At 53.6% G+C, this 23,565-nt stretch overlaps 1 protein-coding gene across 1 annotated transcript in view; it reads right to left on the minus strand.

Annotated features, from left to right (window-relative positions):
- Positions 1-651: 651 nt before the first annotated feature.
- Positions 652-23,565, minus strand: part of LOC107322822 (rho GTPase-activating protein 39-like) — a 40,685-nt gene continuing 17,771 nt past the window's right edge. The window contains exons 2-10 of the mRNA XM_015881317.1: positions 21,444-21,842; positions 14,094-15,402; positions 11,960-12,506; positions 11,047-11,136; positions 7,022-7,095; positions 5,650-5,849; positions 4,281-4,372; positions 3,666-3,835; positions 652-3,257 (exon numbers count right to left, since the gene is read on the minus strand). Of these exons, the coding sequence (XP_015736803.1) occupies positions 3,063-3,257; positions 3,666-3,835; positions 4,281-4,372; positions 5,650-5,849; positions 7,022-7,095; positions 11,047-11,136; positions 11,960-12,506; positions 14,094-15,402; positions 21,444-21,842 (3,076 nt within the window). The 3' untranslated portion in view covers positions 652-3,062. The remainder of the gene's footprint in view (positions 3,258-3,665; positions 3,836-4,280; positions 4,373-5,649; positions 5,850-7,021; positions 7,096-11,046; positions 11,137-11,959; positions 12,507-14,093; positions 15,403-21,443; positions 21,843-23,565) is intronic.

Consider the following 23,565-nt stretch of genomic DNA (forward strand, 5'->3'; position numbering starts at 1 on the left):
CTGCACTGCTGGTGTGCCAGAAGCAGCCCCTGATGGCTGTGCTCAAGGCACAATGCCTTTTCCCGGTGCCTCCAGACCAACAGCACACAGGGTGTGAGCAGTGTGAGTGGAGCACCAGCTCTGCTTCCAGCTCCTTCCTGAGGTGGGGATGGAGGGAAGATCCAGAAACTCCCCCAACTCAACCATAGCAGTGCCCCAGCCGGCCAGCTCCACCTAAAGACACCTCCAGCACCAGGACAGGCTGTGCAGTGCCAGCACGTGTGTAGCCACCTCCTGCACACAGCCAGCAATGCCCACGGCGCTGGATTAGGGATATTAGTGGTACATCCCACCTTATCCCCTGAGTACCCGTGTGTGCAGCTACTGCCCATGAACTTGCCTAATCCCTTCTTGACCCTGAAAGATTCCCAAAGTTTGCTGCTCCTGTGTGTTTTCCTACTTCAGCTTCCACCTGTTCTCTCCCTAGTTTAACCAAATGCTCCATCGGTGCTGTCTGAGCTCTAAGAACAACAGCAATTGCCCTCAGCCTGGTTTTCAGGTGCTGGCATCATGCTCATTCCCAAACATTATTGATGAATGCTGACATACAGGCTGGAAATGCAGCTTCAGGCAGACACGGCCGTGCTTTTTCACAAAGAAAAAAAGACCAGGGACAACCATGGAGATCGTATTTATTATTATAACAGAAGAGAGGCTGCTTTACTGATTGGTATTTACAAATCCGTCAGCAAAGAAAGTAATATCCAGTGTAATTTATTAGCCTATTTTACAGCCCTGGCAAGAAGCATTGATTCGTAGTAGCAGCAAACACCTACGCTCTGATCGCTGCTGCAGCGAAGTGCAAGGGATAGCGCGGCTGGCCGGGGTGGCGGCTGGCTGCAGGCCATGTATCTATAGGCTGGGGAAAGGGCAGGCAGCTGGCACAGCCCTCGTGGGGCCGGGATGCACACCCTGAGCCTGTCCAGTGACTGAGGTTTTGGCAAAAGGCAGCAGAGCTGGTAACCAGCAGCCTGCATTTCTGGGAACGTGGCGAACATCTGAAGCACAAGAAGGCTGGCAGTTCTGAACTGCTTGCAAGCACTGCGAGGGATGAGTGCGTAAAGCAGATCCCTGCACAGCTGTGGTGTTTGCAGGCCCAGTGAAACAAAGGAGCACAGTTTCCTGGATCACAGAAGCACAGGGTACAGGGGGGACCATGACCCTTGGCTAATGTGGGCACAAACTGAACTGCCACTGCGGAGGTCTCTGAGCAGAGCTGTGCCCTGGACACCCTACTCAGAGAGGTTCAAATAGGCTCAGGGAACTCTCTGCACATTGTACCTTGCACCCAAGTCCTTGGCTCAGACACAGACATCAATGTGAAACCAGCCTCCCTGCTGGGCTCCCTGCATGGTTCTGCAACCCATGGGGGCTCCCAGGTCCCTGCATATAAGGAAGGGGTTGCAGAAATGCGAATACAACCATGGATGTTACCAGCAGATGCAGCACTGCACAAACAACAGCACCACACAGCCTGTGCAGCAGACCTGCCTCCAGCAGGGAAAAATACTTCAAAGGAAAAGGAGAATGCCAGAATGTTACAGTATTAGAAACTGTTGCTTGCTAATAAGATTGCAACAGTAACTGGAAGCTGCAGGAAAATCTACCTGCTGCTTCTGAAGGATGGAACCCCTGCTGGGCCTCGCTTCTTGCTGGCACATAGAAAGCTGAGGGGGTTTCAAGCGCAGCAGGGAGGACTCTGAGCTGCCTGCCTGCACTGCCCCATGCAGGCTCCACCACACTGCAGCTGCTCAGACTGCCTCCACTCTTCCCTTCTCGCCATTTACCTTCTCAAGTCCTCTGCAACTCCAGTAGGATTTTGGTGGGGAGATCACAGATGCCACAGCTGATTCCCAGCAGAATCAGCATTTCAGAGCACTGCTGGCTCTGCGTGGAAGGGCGTCTCAGCACAGGGACAGTTCTCACCTATGGTGGTCTGGTCTCCCCTCCCTTTTTTAGACCTGGGTGAACATGGAGGGGAGCAGAGCAGTCTGGTGCTCAGGAAAGGAGGTGCTGTGGGTGCTCTGAGTTCCTCTGGTGTGTTCTCAGTTGTTCTTAAGGAAAACTGGTATTGGCTTGTGCAGCACATACAATGAGGGCTGGCTGAAAGGAGCTGCAAAGCTGTTGAGCGTTACCTTCCCAGAGGACGCAGCCCACACTGGGGGATACCAAGGAGGTTACTGAATGTTCCTCTTGTCCCCAGGCCCCACAGTGTGAGTGCTGCTGGTTTAGCTCAGCACTGGGCTGGCCCAAAGGCCAACCTCATACTGCTGTGCAGCTCTGAAGCTGCCTAAAGGAGAGGGTGAAGTGGATGCTTTGCTGAGCTGGCCTGCTAGAGCTCCCAGGATCTCTGTCTGGCCACCCAGCAGCAGCAGCTCAGGCATCAACTCTCCCAGGGCTGCAATATGCTTCCACTACGTTGGCAGCCCAAGGAATGCCTCAGCAAATCCCCTGTACCTTCACATCCCTCTATCAACAGCATTCTGGGGTGCCAGAACAACCTTCACACCTTCAAACAAGTCTGCAGAGGTGGACTAGGCTGGCTCCATGACTGTGAGGTTATCCCCAGAGAGGCAGTGTTTCCATGAGGATCAGAGGCAAACACTTGTGTCACAACACAGGAGTGATGTCCTCCCACCTGCGGCCAACTCTGCCTTCAGAAGAGATGGAGAGCCTCACTGTCCCAGGGTGCAGTGTCTCATGGATGTCACAGCTCCTTCAATGAGCACCCACTCCTGCAGCTCCAAGGAGGAGGCCATTCCCCCTCTGACACACGCAAGAAGGCCAAGAACCACCGCATCTGGGCTGGCACGTCCAAGGACTTCCGTGTCCTACTGCTGAACAGCCCAGGCCTTCCAGGATTGTCTAGTCCTTGTCTTTGAGGTCTTAAGTTGGGAGATGTCCGATGGCTAACCCAGGGTGTGATAACAACAAGGACAATGGAAAAGTATAAGTGGAGGGGAGAAGACTTCAAGCACCCAACAACTCCCCAGAGCAACGTCCTGGACCCCAGGGCCAGTGCCTCAGACCAGCCCTTTGATGAAGCTTGTGTCCAAGTGCACTATCAGCATGCGAAGAAAGGACATTTCCTTGCGTGTGTTCTCAAAGATAATGCGAGGGTCATCAGACTGACAGCGCAGGCAGTTGGGGGCCATCACCATGGCCAGGTTGTTCACATCCATCTTTGTTCTGCCCACATTGGATGGCTGAGCAAAGATCTGCAAGTAGTAAGGAAAAGTTGAGCTGGAGCAGCGGGAAAGGGCAAGAGACTCCAAACATGTGGACCTAAGAAAGGTTCAAGGACAGCAGGGATGTGGGTCCCTGAAAGACAACACCCCAACCACCAGGCATCCACAGGGAAAGACCACCATGCTCTGACACAGCTAATGGTGCAGGCAAGGAACATCCTGCAAATCCCAACCCATCCCTGTTTCAGAACAGTCCCACACCCCTCAAGATTGGGAACGCTGTCACCCAGCAAAACTCCCTCTATTAATCCCACCTTAAACACGGGTGAGAGGCCCTAATTGCCAGCTGGTGGCACAGCACAGCTCTCCTGCTAAGCGTGCCCCTCGTGCTCCAGGCCACTGGCTGGCAGCAGAGAGGCGGGTGGCTGGGCTGCCTACCTGCAGGAAGTGTATGAGATAACACAGCACCAGTTTGTTGAGCTCCGGCAACAGCTGCACCACGGCCACAGCAGCGTCAGGGTTCTCGTAGTTGCTGATACACTCTTTGTAGAACTCCTGGGGGATCACGGGCTCCTCCAGCTCCCGATACCACAGCTTGAGGAGAGAGGCTGGGCAGAAAGCAGGGTGCATGAGTACAGCTCTGGTCACCTTCCTACCATGTTCAGAGATGAACTAGACAGGCAGATAGAACGCATCGGGAACCACAAGGCAGACAAAGGATTCTGCATTTGTGCTGCTTCACCTCAGAGGGAGACTCAGAGATCCTGGAAGCAAAGCTGCTGCTGCTGGCCGGCTCCCAGCTGCCCTGCACGCTGCCTGGCTCACGCAGCCTCGCTCTGATGGATCCTCCACCACCCCCAGTGCTTTCCCACAGACAGCATTTGGAAAAGCAGCAGAAAGGCACAGAATAAAAAGCCAGTTGGTGAGGACAGTTCACAGAGTACAGCGGTGTGTGTGTCCCCAAACAGCTGCACGTGCCTTGGGCTGCTCCTACCCCTTCCCCTCTGCTCCGTACCGTGGCTGAGGCTGCACACACATGCAGCATTCCCTTACCTGGGATGTTGGGGTCACTGAGGCCGCTTGGGATTCTCCACTGATCCACCTGCAACTTCAATGCATTGACTTCATCTATGTCACCCGGTATCCTGCAAGCAAAGGCACAGCAAGCACGTTTCAGAAGGCAAATGGTGCTTGGTGATAAGCACGGTATGGCTGGCCAGCAAACTGTGCCTCCAAAAGTACTTCTGGGGCATTGAGGAGGAGGAAGCACACAGCAGCAGCAGCTACAGAAGCAGCTCATCAGAAAGAATGCTTTTACACACTGCTTTAAATGGGAGTAGAAGGTCCACCTGTCCCCTTCTCTCAGACATCAGCTGTAACTGGGCCCCCAGCAGCAGAATCTGCCCAGAGCTAAAAGCATCTCTGGCTAAATATGCCAAGATATCAGAAAATACCACAAAGCTGAGTCTGTTGTGAGTTACCTTAAATTTAATAACTGATAAACCAACGCAAATCTTACAGCAGGCAAACAACAAAAGAAAACAACCAAACTCAGAGCCCTGTGTTCATCATATAGATACTCTGCCTCTCTGGAATCCTCACGTGCTCACCCACAGCAGAGCATCCTGACTCGTGTACATCATCAGTGCTGCAGTGCTGCATTTGATGAACTGCTTTTATCTGTCAGTTTCTGCTGTCTTTTTATAATTGCTTTCAGTCACTGGAGAGCACTGATTGGCATCGGTCTGCCTTTCAGCATGACCTGCTCAGGGAGATCCCACACGTGATAATTATCTGCAACTTCTCAAGTGTTAATTACCCACTGAAAGAAGGAGCAAAGCAGCAAACCTACAAGTAGGGCACTGTATTAAGGTCAATGCAAGCTACCCTCTAGAAAAGCCCTATTCTACAGTCTGCCTCCTGCAAGGGACACTGCAGTCACAGCAGTGCTGTGCTTTGGTCCCTGTCTGATGCCATCCTTCCCAGTCAGTTTAGACTTCTACCTACCATGCAGTCCATCCTTCCCATGGAGCACACTCAGCATCAGAGGAGCACGTGGGGCTCACAGGGGGGACAGGCTTTCTCCAGTAGAGGTGTGGGAAGCTCACACACCGGGGCTGCAGATATGGCTCTGCCAGCAGCCTGAGCTCGTCCCCTCCCTGCACTGGCCGCTACTGCTGTTTAAGTTGACAAACATTCAGCGCTGTGCTGTCAGAAGCTCAAATCACATCTAGGGTCTCCACTGTGACAATGCATGCAAACGGATTGATGCTACTCGACCACCCCGAGCCTGGGAAAGTTCACAGCTTTCAGTTTGGCAGTGTGCTATTCCCAGGGAAGGGGAACCCTGCGGAGGCCAGTCGTCATTTCTCAGCTGCTGCGTGGGTGGATCAGAAGTACCACAGAGTCCCACAGAGCTCACCTGAAAATCCCTTCCGTCTGTTCTCCTCCCAGAGCCAGGACCTGCTGCGATAGCTGCGTCTGCACCCAGGGCAGCTTGTGGCCCGGGTACATGTCCTGCTGCCGCAGCATGATCTCCTCCAGAGAGCTGCCAAACAGCGACGGCGTCACGATGGCGTTCCTGGCGTGTGTGATCTCCTCCACTGTCGGCTTGCGGAGGCCCTGGGGACAGAAGAGAGCTGAGCACAGCCGTGAGCGTTGGGCTGCTCATGTGTGTGCCACCCCTGGGAGCACCCCCTGCAGCCCCGGCTCTGTGTGCTCTATCATCGGATGGGAGACAACGCATTCAGCTCAGAACGAGCAAAACGCTGCTGCTGCTGGCAGGGGGCGGCTGTGGAGAGTCGGGGGCGCTGTTGCAGGGGTTTGCATGCGGGAGCAATGCCAGCTCGGCGGGGAGGAGGGAGCAGGGCTCAGTCTGTGCCTGGGCTGCAGCCGGGCCAGCAGAGGGCATGAGAACACCGGCCCCAGCTCAGGAGAGAGCCTGGCAGCAGGACAGCCTAAAAACTGCCCTGGTGAGGAGAGCTCCAGGTATGTTCAAGCCCAGGGCCTGGCTTTGGCTAAAGGGCGCTAAAGGGCTCTGCACAAGAGAGCATCCAGAAGCTGTTCCTACTGAAGGACACTGGAAGTGGCCGTCGATGCTCCCTGGGAACTCCTGCTGAGCCCACGGAGAGCAGCAACCATTGGGGAATAACGTGTGACAGCACATCCTCTGCTCTGCCCCTCGGGGACAATGGCAGTGTCACCCCTCCCAAGGCATTTCAGCTATCTGCTCGCTGCACTCCGAGTCCAGATGGCAAGGACACCCCCGAGGGATTAGCAGAAATAAAAGACAACCGGATATGGCTCGGAGACCTGGGATGGACGGGCTGGGGCTGCGTGCCAGCATTCACAGCTCTGTGCAGAGGAAAGGGAGGGGGGGGGTTTCCAGAGCACGGAGGCCCTGCTCTGCACCAGGCATCTCTATTGCGTGACATCTTGAGCTGGAATTGGACAACTACAGTAAATCAGCTACAGGAGCAGGCCCAAGCAAGCTCTCAATGTGCAAATGGAGATACCCCAGTGATGGGCATCCCCTGCACACAGCTCCTGTCAACCTGGACACCGGCAGCCATCAGCTTTGTCCCCCAGGTCCCCAAGGCCACCAGCACAGCAGCAGCCTTCTCCCACACATCCACAGGGAGATGAGCCATGAGCAACCTCCTCCACTCTCTCTATCTCCATTTTCCATCACTGAATCAGCAGCAGCCCGAGTGTCAGAGGGCTGATGCCTCTGGGACCTGGAAAGCAGAGCACCGCAAGGCAGCCCGAGCCCTCAGCACAGCACGGCCACTCACCTTCTTGCCCCCAGTGACAGCTACTTTCTGCAGTTTGCGGTAGCAGTATTTGGCATATGTGCTGATGGGCAGACCTGGCAGGAAGGAGAAAAGAGCCGTCAGCCCACAGCACTGTGCTGCTGCCACCCCACAGCTCCGTGCAAAGCACCAGCACAGCAGTTTGCACCGACACAAACATCCACCCCCATTCTGTGCAGCCTGTTCTGCAGGCAGGGCAGAGGCTGCTGAAACCTCCCATGGAGCACGCTGAGCCCTCCCGGCCCTGGAGCCCCACAGCAGGCAGTGCTGGTGCAAGTTGGTGCTTGGGCTCCAAGGGATCTGACCTGTGACTCAAGGCTCACAGCCCTGCACACACACAGTCTGACCCCTGACTCAGTGCCCAGCATGGGCACACATGTGAGCATGAGTCCCCGTTCCCTGCTGCACAGCCACAGCTGTGGGGCTCACAGGCACAGGGCTGGGAATCTGAATGCTGCTTGAGCTCAAAGAGCAGGCAGAGCCAGCCTCCTGCCAGGAAAGATTTCAAGTGTTTTAAACAAATTGTTTATGATTCGAACGCTGGGATAGCGAGAGAGGCAGTGGCGTGCCAGGGCTGGAGAGCCAGAATCAGCACTAAGCCACAATGAAGGCAGCAAGGGGAAGTGCAGGAATGCACAGGGTTCTCTCTCAGCTTCCCAAGGGCCTGCAGGAAGCTGCCCTGCTCTCCTGGCTGCAGCCTCCTCCAGTGCAGCCTTCAAGCATAAAACTGAGGTGTGCTCTTGTGAGGCACACCTGGTGCACTGGAGCCTGGCAATGTCACTGCGAGAGCCACAGCCTTCTGCAAGAAGGGCTGCCCTTGTGCTTGGTTCAGCTCCGAGGGCAGCAGAGCCAGGATTCACAGCGCTAATCCCCCTGTGACACCAAGAGAAACATTTGCACTGACAGAGCAACTGATTGCTGGGAGAGTTTTTCCAAAACTGTTGGCCTTTTGTTCTCTTCCGAGTCAAACCCCAATTGCTTGCTGAAAGCACTGAATAGATCTGCCCTATTTGATTCCCTGCCAGGCTTAAAGCTTGCAACAGAGTTCAAAATACTTGTGGCTTTTAAAATCTACATGCTGGTCAGATGCTGCTTATTTCAGAGCAGCCTTTCAAGAGCTCCACAGCCCCAGTAAGCTGGTTGGGATCCTGGAGTTCCTCAAATGCTCTCAGTGCAGGAAGAGGACGAGCTTCCCCAGCGGAGCAACACGTCCCTTTGTGCTGAAGGAGACACAGCAGCATCCTGCAGGCACGTCCAGGTGAAGCTCACTTTCTGCTTTCCCAGAAACTCCAAGGGAAAGGCCTGAACCCCAGCTGGCACTGCCTGCAGTGCGTGCCCTGCTCCAGCTCACACTGCACCCACCAGGCCCTGCAGCTACATCCCTGCTCATCACCAGCCCCATCCCCAGCCAATGGCTGCAGCCAGGACAGGTGGCCTCGGCCTGGCAGAGCTGCCGTGGGGCAATTCCACTGCTGTGAGCGCACGGCGGGCTGATGGAATCCAGGCTGAGCCGCCATTTCCTGCGGTCCCGCAGCAGCACTGTGAGCTCAGGAACAGAAAACTCCTCACAACCCACACAGCAAAAAACAGTTTGCAAAGGAAAATATTTTTCCATGTGCTGGCCTAAAAACACACGCTCAGAGCTTCTTGAAGAACCTCTCCTTTTATAACAAGTTAAAACCCATGCAAAGCACATGGGGGAACATACCTCCTGGAACACACTCTCCTGCCAAAAAATGTCTTAAAAATGCAGCAAACAACACGGACTGGGAGCCCAGCCCTGGACACGGACTTTCACATGGCAGAAGCTGCTGTTTGTGTGCCCAGCACTGCTCCCTCACCAGATCCTTCTGCACCTTTAGTTTTCGCAGCCCTGTGACCCCGTGGCAGCACCACATGGCGGCTCATTATCTGCCTCTTTGTACAGCTCAGAGCGAAGGCCAGCGAACATTCCTGCGGGATCAGGAGACAATCGTCCTTGTGAAAGCAGATCATTTATTTCTACTCATTCTTCTGCCTTTTCAATGGGTTATTGAGCCGTGAAACGATCTTGCGCCACCTCCATACCTCATCTACCCACAGAGAATTAGGCTGGAAGACGAAGATTGCATAGGTAAGCGTGGGAAACTTAACAGTATTTCTTTGGGTGCCTGTCAGATGCTAAATGTTTGCTCACCTTCCTGTTTGCTTACAAGCTCAAAGGGTGTGTGGGGGGGAATCACTTCTCTGACTCCACTTTTCACCAAAAGACATGGATAACTCTGCATATATCACCAAGTTCTGTTTGAAGACAGTACATTTAACTTCCGTACAGATTTCTCTGTTAAATTGTTGCTAAATTACCAAGCATCTAAGTATCCTGTGGCTACTAATTAACTTCCCAAAACAAGTCTGCAGCTTCAGGAGCCTCACAAGGCAGGCAGATGGGGCTGGTGGAGCAGACAGAGGTACCCCAAAGGACAGCATGGACACCCCGGCACTGCCAGCAGGATGGTACTGACTGAGCTGCAGCTCCTCAGGGCTCCTGAGGTCGGACTCCAGAAGAAGCCTTCCCATTGCTGTCACTTGTGGAATGCCGCTCTCAGCCCTGCCCTGTGTGCCTCCTGTGCTGCACTTTGCTCTTTGTGCCTGTGTGCAGCAGGTCAGCTATCCTAAAACCCCGTTGCACTCCCTGAGTGGGTCTTTTGATTGCAAGGAAGCGTGCGGAGTCCTGTGGAGGGAGCAGCACATGGCTCATCATCAGAGCCCCAGCAAAGGCCACAAGAGCATTTCTGATTGTCAGGTGCTTCTTCCTGCAAACCTAAAAAAGCTTCCTTACTGTGCTGTTTGAGTACAAGTTATTACCTCTGTATTTAAGTAAAAGCTACCTCTATCTTCTCCCTAAGCCCAAGCCCTGCACACAGCACATGGGGAATCACACAGCAGAGCCTGCTTAGCCCACAGGTGGAGCACACACTCTGCAGAGCAAGGGAGCTGTCCTACAACAGCAGCACGGCCACTTTTCAAAGGCTCAGAGTGGGCTGAACTCTGCAGGGCCTGAACAGGAGAGGAAAAAGCCATATTCCTCCCCTGAACGATGAGGCCATTTCAGGTCTCTGCTCTGAGGCCCGCAGGAAGGCTGGCTGGCTCACACTGGGCAGCAGCTCTGCGTGGGACTGTGACCAAGGAGCAACCTGGGCTGCCTGCCACACCTGCAGGTGCCACCTGAGAGCAATCTCTGCAGAACTGCAGCTGCCAGGCCCCCACTGCTGCACCTGCATGCTGGATCCAGGCAGGAAGCAGCACCCAGCTTCCCCCAATGAAAGACACTGACTGAGGCTGCCCCAAACAAACTGCTGCCTGACACGAATGGACAGACTTGGCTCCAGTTTCCTAGAAACAACATAAAAACTTGAACAGACAAAGTCTGGGAAGATTTTAGGCCAGACAAAGTATTATCTGTCCTCTTGCAGGCAGCAGTAAAACATGAGTCTGGAGTAATGTGAGCTCTTGTCCATTCAGCACACTGCAAGAGCAGAGGGACTGCCCAGTCCAGGAAGCGTGAGCAAGGGGACACCATACTTGGGCAAGGCAGAGCTCCCACCAGATGTCAGTGTGCCTGTGAAGGTCCTCAAGTTGAGTGGTGGCTTTCAAAGTCCATAGCAACACTGACGGGTTCTTTTCACAGCACTGGCTGGTGTGGCTTCTAACACTGGAATGTGCCATAGGAAAGTCTGTGGCATGTGCAGAGGGGATGAATGACAGCTCCAGATCTGCAGCCAAGTTAAAATCCCTGTTCAGTGAGTGAAAGGGTTCCCACTGCCACCATGGGCACCTACAACCACCCACTGCCCACCTGCACCTCTCCCTTATGCCCCATGCTCCGGCCAGATGCCACACAAAGCCCTGCAGCAAAACTTGCTAAATGTAAGCCTATGCACTCAAAGGTCTGATTTTCAGCAGAGCTCAGCAACCAAGTGTATCTGAAGTCAGCACAGCCCTCTGTCTCACTCCCTGCCTCCCTTTACCTTCCTCCTCGGTGTTTTGTTTCCTCTTTTTCCTGGATTTTGAGTTCTTCTTATTCTTCAGATCCACAAGCTCCTTGATGCGCTGGGCAACTGAAAAGTCAAAGCACCACTGCGTGAGCAAGAGGAGACCGAATGCTCCCTGTCCTCCACTCCTTCAGTGAGGTGGAAAGAGGCTCTACATTAATACTGTGGCATGCTAAAATCCCAAAGCCCAGCAGTGCCCACACACAGGAATGAAAGCAACTGGCCCAGCTCCAGGACAAGGAATGTCTGCTCAGGGTCCTGTCCCACAGCCAGCTCCAAATGCAGCCTCTGAGGGGCTTGGGACATCACTCAGCTTTTAATGGCCACACAGTTGAGAAGGGGCTCCAGGCAGCAAACTGATACCTAAATAAATCCATTGCCCAAACACCAGCAGAAGCAATAACCCACTTAAATAGTTAAGATTACTTCTCCCCAATGCCTGGATCCTGGAGCTGGGAAAGAGGGATTCTGCTCCAGGAACAAGCATAGCTGCAAGGAGTGGTCTTGGGGAGAATCCTCAAGAAAACCCTGATGAATGCTGAACATCCAGCACTGCAGCATTGCTGCCCCTGTAGCCAGATGTGCTGGGGCAAAATCTCTGCACCTGCTCTGAGGATTCATGGGAGGCACAAACCTCTGTTTGAAGAACCAAAGTGTTCTGTTTTTTTGAGACTGGACAGGTCACAACCAGCACTGCTGAAATGGCACAAATCAACCAATAAATACCCTCAAGGGAGAAGAGCTGATGGCAAATTTCACCTGCCAAGGAAGGATGGACACCTCAAGCATGTAGTGCTGGGGAACAAAGCTCTGGCTGTGACTACCTGCTTACTGCCTATTTCTTACACAGAACTCCCCAGAAAGCTGCTGGTGTGCATGAGGCACTTACTGTTTTCATCACTGTCCAGGTGGCGATAGATGTAACCTTCCAGATAGGACTGGAATTTGGGCGAAGGGGAGAAAAAGGCCAAACTGATGGCCATCAGTTCCCAGCCCCATGCCAGGCTTCGGTAGCACGTGTTATCTGTTGTCTGCCGGATCAGCTGTATGTACAGCTCGTCCCGTAAACCTTGCATGCTCCAGCACTTGGTGACCGTGACCAGCGCCACGTGATTGCGGTCCATGCGAGTCTGGCGATCTCCCATGTAGCTCTGCACCAGTTTGAACATCTCACACGCCTCTTTTTTGATGGTGCGGTTGCTTGTGATTAGCATCGGCTTTTTGATAGAGCCGCCGTTCCACGACAGCATGTTGGAGATGGAGATCCTGCGGCGGAAGATGCCTTGGGTGTGCATGTTCAGGTTCTTAGAAGCCCAGTCTGCCATGCTGCTCTGGGAGATGGGCTTCCGCAGGGTGTTGTAAGAGAAATGGTATCCCATACAGCTGCCAGGCTGCACACTGCTCTCCTGCTTGGGGTCCAACTCTATTGCTCCAGGCTGCAAAGGAGAAAAGATGTGTTTAAAGCAGCTTAGCTGACTCCTAGCCCCGATAGGAAAATTCACAACAGTGGGTCATGAGGCTACCAGCAACTGCAAAGCAGCGCATCTGTACAAAACACGGCTTTGTGCTGTTTGTTGCTGACAACTGTAAATCTGCAAGAGCCAGCCTGGCACAATTGCACACTGACACTGGCCCCAAGGGCAGCGCCGGGGCACAGAGTAGTGGAGCTGCTTGTCCAAGCTGTCCCAGAGCTGCTGGGGGCAGCGCAGACAGGAGCTGGGCTGGCTCCTTAGGCACCAGGCACACACCAAAGAGCCGGGTGCCCCTACTCCGCACCGCCAGCCACCCCGGAGCTCATGAGCTCCAGGTACAAGTCCACCCATCACAGGCGCACAGGGCAGGCAGCTGAGACAAAGAGCTTTTTTCCCACCAGACACCATGTGCAATCCCACATGCAGTGCTTGCCCAGCCTTCGTCCTCAGCCATCTCTAAGGATAACTACATAATTAGAGCTCTGGTATCACTGATCCCAAGAAAATTACAGTTAATAACTACTTGTGAGAAAAATACACTCATTTTGCCAGTCTCAAATTCAGTTCTGGATGGAAGCAGCAGCCTGGGGCACACGCTGAACTCAGACACCCAGCGAGCTGATAGAGGAAACAGCCCATTTTCTTCGACCTCCAATTCCCACCTACAGCCACTAAGTGCTGAACAGCCCACAGTGCACACTGCCTTCTCCAAGGAGATCTCTGGCTTGCAGGAAAAAGCCAACCAAGATGATTTTGTGGTTTTTGGTCTCAAAAGGGAAGCTAAGAAACAGGAATCATGTAACCTTTTGACACAGCAAAGGCCTTCAGTCAGCCCCAGAACACGTTACTTCTGACACACACAGAACACTTCCCTTCTCTGTATAGTGCATCATGGACACACCACGCTCAGCTCTGCCCTGTCCCTGTACCAAGTCACATCTCCCAGCTCACCAGAGCAACCCAAATCAGGCAGGGAGCTTTGCTAAGTAAGGATGTGCAGATCCTGCCCCTGCATCCAATTTCCACCAATCCTGAGCATCCCAGCTCAGACAGGATACACGAGGGCAAAGGCAACCAAAGAAGATGTGAGCGCCACTAAAACTGCAGGCAGCAGACCTACAGTGATGAACAAATGCCTTTCAAGAGGGGACATAACTGCCCCAATGGCATTGCTGCCACAGGGTGCTGCATGTTAACCCCCTGGGCTGACCCATCTGCATCCTTCTGAGCTTTCACTCCCTGAGATTCACTTCCAAGCTCTTAGACAAAGGGCAGAACAAAATGTAATGGGGCTTCCTGGCCACAGTACAAACCACAGCAGTGCTAAGGACCTGCTGCACAGGCAGCTGTGCACCAACAGGTGTGCACCAACCCTTCCACCACCTCCTCTCCTCCCTGCCTACAAAGCCCTACTGCTCCATGAGCTGCTTGCTGTCCTGCAGGAACAGCGCTCAGCATGCGGCACACACACTGATCCCCAGAGCAGCCCAGGCTCAGCACCACAACACTCCAGCAGACACTTGTGTTAACCTGGGGCAGATTGGGAGGTACCTGGGAGGAGCACCGCGTGGCACCTGATGAAGCCAAGCTGGTCCGGCTGGTCACATTCTTTTCTAAAGAATCTACTTTCTCAAAAGTCCTCTTTTGCCTCATTGTGTCCTGTGGAGCAGCCACGTCGCTGGGGAAGCTGCCCCTGCTCTCCAGGCCCTGTCTGTACAGAGACCTATTACTGGCTGAGATGTCATCCCTCAGGCTCTGGTTGATGCACTTTTTCAGGTGGTCGGACTGGAATCGGACTTTACCGCTCTCTGTGGGGATGCTGCTCTCCAGACTCTGAGCATCGAGGCTGGCTTTGCTCCCTCGGCAGGCTGCTGACCTGCCCACCACAGCACGCATCTCAGCAATCAGCTTGTCATTCAAAGCTGTGAGCTCGCTGCTGCTGCCCACTGAGCCAGGCCTCCCCTGACCTGCGCCTTGCCTCCTTCCTTTCCTTTTTCTCAAGCTCGGAGATGGGCCAGTTGAATAACCAGAATCCTGATGGCTTATAGCGGTTGGGTACTCTTGAGTTTGCAGGCTGTTCTGCCGACTGTGGTGGGCTTCTATGCTCTTGAGAACGTTGGCTTCCAGGATCCTCCAGGACTGCTTGAAGCTGTCCTTTGACGCCAGCTGACCAGGCAGCTTAGTAGAGGCATCAACTGTTGCAGCGGCAGAGTGGGAGAGTTTGGAAGACTGGTCAACGTTGACCATGTGTTTGATGTATTCTCTGCCAGCTGGGCTGTACTCAGTGGAAGAAGGATTTCTTGCGTGCTTCTTTGCAGCTTGCTGCTGCTGCACGCTTGGATGCTGCAATAGTTTGGTTGGTTGCAGCTGCTTCCTTAAGCTATTGCTTGGTGACCTTGGTGGAGACATCCCACTCACACCGACACTCTCAGTGTCCATATCTACCGGTGGCTCGTCATAAATTGGAGACTCTAAAGATGGCTCATCATATATAGGTGCAGGGGAGGCATACTTGGGGGAGGCAGGCTGGGGTGTTCCTGTCTGGCTCCTTGGAGGAGTCTGAGAAGCTGGACCATTCATCAGCACAAGGCAAAACCCACCGTTCTCCGTCTTTTTGATTTGCATAGACTGCTTTCCTTCTCCAGCAGGTATTTGCTTTGTGGCTCCAGGGCTCTGGGACGCGGATTGGGGCTGAGCATATATGGCTGGTTTTGTGAGAGATTTCTGGCTGCTGGTCTCTGGAGCGCTCTGCAGATGAAGGGAACTGTTTGAAGAGCCCGGGACCTGCTTTAAACTGTTCACTTTGACCAACATAGCAGCTTTTGTGCCTGGCAGAGGCTGCCAATGGGTAGAAGTCTCCCTAAAGGAAGAAAGACACAAATGGAGAATTAAATCAGAATGTTATTAATTGAATTATCCTCTACTTCTGCCTCATACCAGAATGTTGGTGTCAAAGCACATGGAGATTCCCCAACCTTGTGGGCTTCTCATTATTTTTTTGTTTGTTTTTTTCCTGGAGATCCCCCTTCCTGGAATAAAAACACACTGCTGCTACACACATGAGAAAAGTCTGAGTCCTGAAGAGCAGAACAAGGAGATGGAAGAAGCTCTTCCTACTGCAACCTATTTGGTATCAGCAGCACCAGGACAGGAAGCAGCCTACTCTTCCAAAGGCTCATTAACTACAACAGCAGACAGAAGGACCAGCTGAAGGCCAGTAAACTTTTCTAAAGTGCTCAAGCAACTTGTGGAAAAATTACAGAGCCACAGAATGATTTGGGTTAGAAGAGACCTTAAAGAACATCCATTTCCCACCCCACTCATTGGCAGACACATCTCCCCACTGCATTAGGCTATCCAGGGTCCCACCTGGCCTTAAGGACTTCCAAGTTTGGGCCCGAACAGCTTCTCAGGGCAGCCTGTGCTCATATAGTAGAGCATTTCTTCCTAAGATGTAACCTAAATCTCCTTTCTATTAGTTTAAAGCTTCTCCCCTTCTCCTTTTCACTGCACTCCCTGATTAGGAGTCCCTGTCTTGTTGGCCCCTGTAGGTACTGAAAGGCCTCAACAAGGTCTCCCCAGAGCCTGCTCTTCTCCAGGCTGAACAGCCCCAGTGCTCCCAGCACTGTAGAGGGGTGCTCTACAAATAACCCCACGTGTCCATTTGCAGACTGTCAAACTATGATAAAAATCCTTCCAGAGCACAGTTATTTTTCTAATCTGTTTGGACATCCATGTCTATCTTACAACAAAACCTATGAGGTCTACAGGAGGTGCTACGGGAATGATGTCTCCGGTTTATGGGATGTCTGGTAGATCAGGTGGATCCTTCCAGTACAGTCCAGATAGCCACAGATCTGGTTCCCTTGGCTCCATTCAGCTCTCATGGCTTTGCAAACCTCTGCTGCTCAGTGCCTCATAACGGTGCTCAGCAGCAGACACAACCAGCAGGGTCCCTGCAGCCTCCCAGTCCCACAGGCACGTTCTTCAGCATAACACCACCCCGCTGCTGGGTAGCAGCTGCACACAGGCTGTACCTGTGAGCTCTGAGAAGGCAGAGAAAAGGCTGTGGAACCAGCTCGGCATTTCAGGTCTTAAAAGGCACCACCCTCTCCAGGAAAAAGTCTCTTTGAATCTGGCCCTGTTTCCCACGCTCTGTCCACGTATCCACCCTCAGTGTCACTGGACAGACCCCAGGGTGCACTGCCTGTGCACAGGAGGTGCTCCCAGAACGCTTCAAAGCTATTTTTCCCTATGGAAACTATAAGGAAAAATGCTCTCCACTCCTCCCTGCTGACCTGCCTTCCATGCCCTCTGAACAGGCACATGGAACCACCTCCACCACATGCCTGTCCTCCTCCCCAGCCCCACAAGGCTCACTGGGACACCCCAATCCTCTGAGACAGGGGTGGCATTCACAGGGGGCCCTGCAGCCCACCACATACCGCTCCTTGCCTGAGCATCCCTTCCTACAAACACTGCTGAAAACAGCTGTTCCTAGAAGAGCTCCTGGACCAACCTGAAGAACCAGAGCAGCAACACTCCGTATGCTTTTAAATAAGAGCTTTGACACCCACCCACCCAACAGGGAGGAGGAGCTCCTCATTCACACTGGACCGCAGCAGCAGTGGGCAGCCCCTCACTGCCCCCAGTCCTTCCCAGAGGTGGGGAGCAGCTGTGCCACCCCTTACCTGGCCTCCCCCTGAGGGAGGAATTGAATGTAAAACCGAATTCACAAAATTGAGCACTCCCTTTGTCCATAAGCTGTGCTCAGCTATTCTTCACCTTCACAACAAAAGGAGATGGCTGTGGAGCCTCCAGAGCTACACCTGGATGGAACAGCTTGTAGAAGAACCACCTGCACCTCCATCTAAACAATTTGTTTGGGTGAAACAAACGAAACCTCCGGAGCTGGCAGAGCCCAGCACCAGCCCACTGCTCACACCTCCATCTGCTAAAAGGAGATGACTTCAGCGGGCCCTCTGTGTTACAGCCACATGGCACAGCCATGCAAGGGCTGCTGCTGCCCCTGGCTCACTGTGGCTGTGGGTTGGGTGTTAGGACAGGATCAAACAGCCCAGCATTTGCCCATTCCTCGAGTGTCCCCTGCTCAGCTCCACTGGGACACCCCATGGGAACAATGCAGCCATGCCGCCCCAGCCAGATCATGGACACCATGTTCCCATGGACCAAGAGCTTTGTAAGGGAAGGTGCTGGAGAAGTGAAATCCCTAGAAGCGTGCCATAGAGAGGTTACCAGTTTGATCTCAGACACAATGTGTCACCTCCAACCTCTCCACCCCCACCACAAAAGAGCTCTTGGTTGCCCCAACCCCACCCCCAGACGCCAAGAAGATCAAGCAGAGGGGAACTGGGACTTCCTGATTTCCCAGCACAGAGAAAGGCTCAGCCTTGTTCTGCTGAGCAGCACAAGTCCTGATGGGAGGAGGAGCCAGCAGTGGAGATGTCCCAGCACAGCCTGCTCTTAAGCCACCAGCATGAGACTCAGCTGCGTCCCCTGAGACACTTCCTTCGAGGAATGCTTTCAAGCAGCTCCAATATAAACACCACAGCCTGGCGCTGGCTTTCCCAGCCCGCACCCAACTGCAGCAGCTCCATCCAGTCTCCAGCCTGCTCCTAGACTGCTCATTGTTTGTTCTTCCCTCCCAGCAGCCTGCAGAAGAGGCCCCACTCCTCAGCTCTGCCCTTTCCAGCAGTTATTTTCCTGGTGCTTTCAGAAAAGCAAACAAACAGGAATGCTGTATGGCCATCAGCTCTGCTACACCCGTGGTGTCTGCGCTGGATGTGGGGATGGAGACTGGCACAGACCCACCCAGATCCACCTCTGCAGACATGTGCAAGGTTCTGTGAGCAGGTCCTGCCCCAAGGCCAGCAGCATAAATGTACACAGAAACATGCCCGTATCAGCAATCCTGGAAGGGTTTCTTTTATCATAGAATCATACAGTGGTTTGGGTTGGAAGAGACCCTTAATATCACCTCATTCCAAGCCCTTGCTGTAGGCAGGAACACCTCCCTCTAGACCAGGCTGCTGCCTCATGCTGAATCTATTATCATCTGACACCCCCAAATCTCTCAAGCCATTCTCTGCCCAACATGTATCTGTGCTTGGGATTGCCCCAACCCAGGTGCAGGACCTTGCATTTGGCTTTGTTGAACTTCATGAGGTTGGCTTGGGCCCAACTCTAAGTTCTTTTATGAAGAACTCAACACTGGCATTACTTATGCTGGGGACTTGAGAGCCATAGGTCTCTAATGAAGTATAGCAGAGATGTAAAGAGGCTGAGGGACCCTCACAGCCACCCCCATGGGCCTCAATCACCTCTGTGTCACACATCCTCTCCAACCCTCCTCCCACTCCCCCTGTTAGCATGGTAAACCCAAGTGCTGCCTGTCCCCACTGCATGCCCTGTGCCTGGGTCCAGCTCTCTCCCTCATGCCATAAGGAGCTCTGGCATAACCCTGCACATGGTGAGGGGCTCACCAGACACCTCCAGGATGTTGCTGGCTGCTCTCAGACCCAGGTCAGTCTCATGCTGTGCAAGGGAACACTTCCAGATGTTGGATAGTGGGGATGGATAATAAAACAGAGTAAGAGCACAGAGCAGACACACCACCCAGCCAGGACAGGGTCCCCAGGTCCACCACCTCCCTCTGGGATCTCCCAATATACACAGTTTCTCAGAGCAGCCATTTCTCCAGCAGCACCCTTCTCAAGGCACAGAGAGCCATCTTCCTGCAGTGACAGCAGCAAGTGAAAGCAGCTGCCATTTCCACAGGGAAGTCGGCCTCCCAGCACTGCCTGCACAGTACTGGGCTGATCTCCAGAGAGTCTGCTCGGAGCTCGTGTGATGGGAGGGCAGGAAAAGCAGCAGGGCAGTGAGGGAGAGGCCATGACTGGCACATAGGAGGAGGGACCTGTCACCTGCAGCGTGTACTGGTGTGCGAGCATCCCTGCCCGACTTGAGGTTGTGGAGAGCAGCACCCAGATTTAGCAGCACTGGTGGGAGGCACAAGGGGAAGGCGGGACACAACAGGCTGCTAAAAGAATAGAAAACCCTCAACCACAAAGTATTACTGAAAAAAAAAAAAGGACTAAAACCCTTCCCTCAGCTCGGTATCATGCCGGGCTCCTCCGGCCTCTCCATCTATCACAGGATGACAAACATAAAGGGAAGAAAAACAAATGGTCCATGCTGCCATTAGAGATATAAATGAAATGGTCTTGGGTGCAGGTACCTATAAAGATGTCAAATGCTACTGAGAGCACTCAACATATTTGCCTTCTGTTTATACAGCTGTATTCCTGCTGAAGGAAGAAAGGACACGCTCATGTTTGTCTTTGGAGAAAAATGCAGACAGCAGAGCTGACAAGCTTTTGCTGCTGCTAGTCCAGACACCTTACTGAGGGCACCAGATCCCACCTGGGAGCCTTTGCTTTGGGCTCAGCTCCTCACTCACCGTTTTATGAGCTAGAAAAACACAAGAAGTCTTGCCTAAGCTGTCAGATTTGGGTAGGGCAAGTGTTCTCCATGCCAAAACCAGGCATGCTAATGCCTGCTTTCAAATGGCTGTGACTACATGTGATGGCTGTGCAGAGAAACAACACTCGATCTGCTTCCACAAAAACATCTGTTGGCAGCTGCCATTAGTTTACCAGTGCGGAGATCTGGAAAAGTGACACAGGACCAAGCAGCCTGTCAGCTCCCAAACAAGCTGTGCACCTTCCCCAGCACCTGCCCTTCAGCAGGAGGCACTGCAGGGGTCACAGGCACCAGTAAAGCTCTGGGCTCTTCCTGGTGCATCACCAGATCTTCATCGAACACACAGGCACCTTGTGTGGAGTAGTGGCCAAGGGATGAACCTCAGCTCACAGCTCTCGGAGCAGACATTGTCCAGAATTGCCACCACATGAGGTTTTCACCATTTTGGTTTTCTCACAGCTCCTCTCCAGAACCACAAATACAGCAATGTGACCTTGATCCCAAAATCAAGTTGTGAAATACACGTGGCCTGATGCATCACCCTGTCCAAATGCTGCAGGAGGGAAGCAAGGACAGGGGTGGCAGAAGTGCAGGGCTCGCCCAAGCACTGCTGCAGCCCTTGGGTGAATCACTTCTCCCGAGCCTGACTCAGCAGCACCCGCTGCACAGCCTTCCCTGCTGCTCGCACCACGTTCTCAATGGCAGGATGATGCAGATAGGACATGGAGGAGGCAGGGCAATGAGAGGCCATCCTGGCATGGATCAGAGAGGGAATGCTTTTGTGCAGCTCAAGCTGGCAAAGTTTCAATATGAAAAACTCTTGATTGTTGTCAGACTGGTTTGAGTGCAAGAAAATCTCCCAGCCAAACCAAAACAGCATCCCATTATTGTTCTTTCATTGCAGGGTTGATACGAGAAAGTAGCTGAGCTCCATCCCCTGCAGACCACTCTGCCTTGGTTGCTCACAGCTCGGCTAGGGCAGATGGGGCTGCAGGGGATGGAGCACAGCTACTTGCTTGTACCAACAGGGCCGAGAAAGAGCCAAGCAAGCCACTCATGTCCCTGGCCAGCCCAGCAAACCTGACCAGGTGCCAGTCACCACATCCCACAGAGCTCCCATCACAGCAGTGAGCAGCCCTGCCTGTCCCCTCTCATCCTGCTGAGTATAAAGTGCTCTGGAGCAGCAGTCACCTTTTGATCTGTGTTTTTACAGCACCCCACAAAAATGTGGATGCTCAAGTGTTAATGCAGCAGCAGAAGCAGATGGTTTTACTCAGGACAAGGAGAGCACATGGTGGTGAGTGTGGGCTGGCAGGGCTTTGCCCCAGCACTGCACCCTCCTGGGGTGCATTGGTGCCTGCCCAGAGACCTGATAAATACAAACCAAAGCTCTCCTACCTGCCCGTGTCCGGCCTCTTGTCAGTGGGGCAGTCCCCTTTGCCCCTCTCCATCTCCTGCAGCAGGGCCGTAGGGATGGGGGTGCTCCTGCCCTCGCTGCCGCTGCTGCCCCGGTGCTGCCGGCCCCTGCAGTCGGGCTGGGAGCTGTGCTTCATGGCCTGGAGCTGTGCCAGGGGCACGATGTCGCAGCCTTGGGGCCGGTGCCACACCGTCTGCTGTGTGATGGCATTGTAATAGTAGAAACGGTTGTTGTTGTGGTCAAAGAGCTCCCACCACTGCTTCTGGTCGGACTGCCGCACCTTCAGGTTGGGGGGGGGCTCCCAGCCGCACTCCCCAGTGGTCAGGTTGACGTACATCCGCTCCTGGGAGCGGGGCTCGATGATCTCCACCCAGTCCGAGCTGCGGGGAAGGAGAGCCACGTTAGTGTGGGCAAGGAGGGCGTCAGGGAGCAAGGGGATGGGGAGCAGCCATGCTGATAAACTGAGCGCTGGTGTGACCATGGGAGCTCAAAGGGTAAATGTGGAGAAACACAGGTAAGGGTTTTGCGGGGTCTGGCCTTCTTTCCCCTAACTGACTTCAAGGGCTGGCAGGCCCTGTGCTGCAGCTTTGGGGTGGGAAGGACACAGTTAGAATGGCCATCCCAGAACAGCCCAATGGAACCGACAGGCACAGAAGGAACGAATCAGTGACTGCTGATATTGAGGGCACCACAAACTGCAAAGGGTGTTATCCGTAACAACAGCATCAAAGAGGAGGGCAGCAGAAGAGCTCAGTGGCGCTGGCAGGAAAAATCCCAGGAGACAGCAGTGAAGAGAAGATAAGGAAATGGAAAAGTGGGGCTGATGGGCGTCCAGAGTTCCCTGGAACCATCAGGGTGTGACAGAGCCGGGCTGGGCACAGCCAGAGTGGGACTCAGTAGGGGAGTCAGATCCACATTTGTGTGCGGGTCATGGCGAGAGCTGCTGGGAGCTGGGAGCCCAACATGCCACTGCTGTGAGAGCAAGGCAGGCATGGAGCAGCACGGCACAGCCATGGCACCGCAGGAGCACGGCTCAGGCAGAGGTGGTGGGAGCAGGGAGTCCATCACGCAGCACTGGCTTGGCAGAGCAGAAGGTGCCCTGTGGGACAGTGGAGCACTGGAGCTGTAACGTTCAAGAGCACAACGGCTGGGGTCTGTTTTGCCAGCAAGAAGATTAGCAAAGATGTGAGGCGCCGACCAGCCCTACCAACACTGCTGCTCCTCGGAAGGGAGGAGAGGTCAGCTATTTTCTGTTCAGTGCAAGCCATTGAAAATAACGAATTCTTCTCATGGCACTCGGCCATCACCGAGTGTGCGCTGCTAACTATAGTCTTCCGTTTTAACAAGCCCACATTTATCTCTGCGTGCAAAGACACATAAGTGGGCGTCTTGAGTTGGTGACCTCTTTGCTCCCCTTACATTTGGGGCTGAGGATTACCGAGTTGGAGCTTAACGAGGCAAAAATCTGCACAGAACACATTGAAATGCTGAAGATTTTGGGACAATCACAATCACATGCAAAGGAAGGGAAGGAAAGGCAAGGAGCACATTCCTGGAGCATGGCCAGCACCGAGCTGCCACACAAGTCTGGAACATAACATCAGGAACTCTGGAAAGATGTGATAAAGGCAGGATTGGAGAAAGATAAGGTTGTAACTCAGACACAGAAAAGGATTCAGACTCCCCACCACAAGGCTGAGAAGTTTCTCTGGAGCCATCCGAACAGGCCTTGTCCCTGCCTGCCCCAGGGCAGACCTGGACACAGGTTGGACCCTGTGCCCCACTCCCAGCCCCCCCACTGCCACCGCACTGCAGCACCACAGCTGGCACAGCAGTGGGAACGCTGTGCGGGCTTTGGTCCATTTCCCTTCCACTGGGACTGAACTCCTCTGGCTGCAGCACTCCACACAGACCAACCTGGTGTGGCTGCTCAGAGCCAGGGCGCCCATCTGGGCAGCAGAGCTCGGAGTTCAGCAGAAAGGAGGAATTTCAACAAAATCCCCACTTGCTTCCAAAAACAAAAACACATTCCCAGCGTGCATCCTCCTTTATTGTCTGAGAGTTTCAGAAGCTTCCTTTGTATCCTAAGTAAATACACAAATA

This window comes from Coturnix japonica, chromosome 20, assembly GCF_001577835.2.
Source record: "Coturnix japonica isolate 7356 chromosome 20, Coturnix japonica 2.1, whole genome shotgun sequence".
In the NCBI taxonomy this organism is placed as follows: domain Eukaryota; kingdom Metazoa; phylum Chordata; class Aves; order Galliformes; family Phasianidae; genus Coturnix; species Coturnix japonica.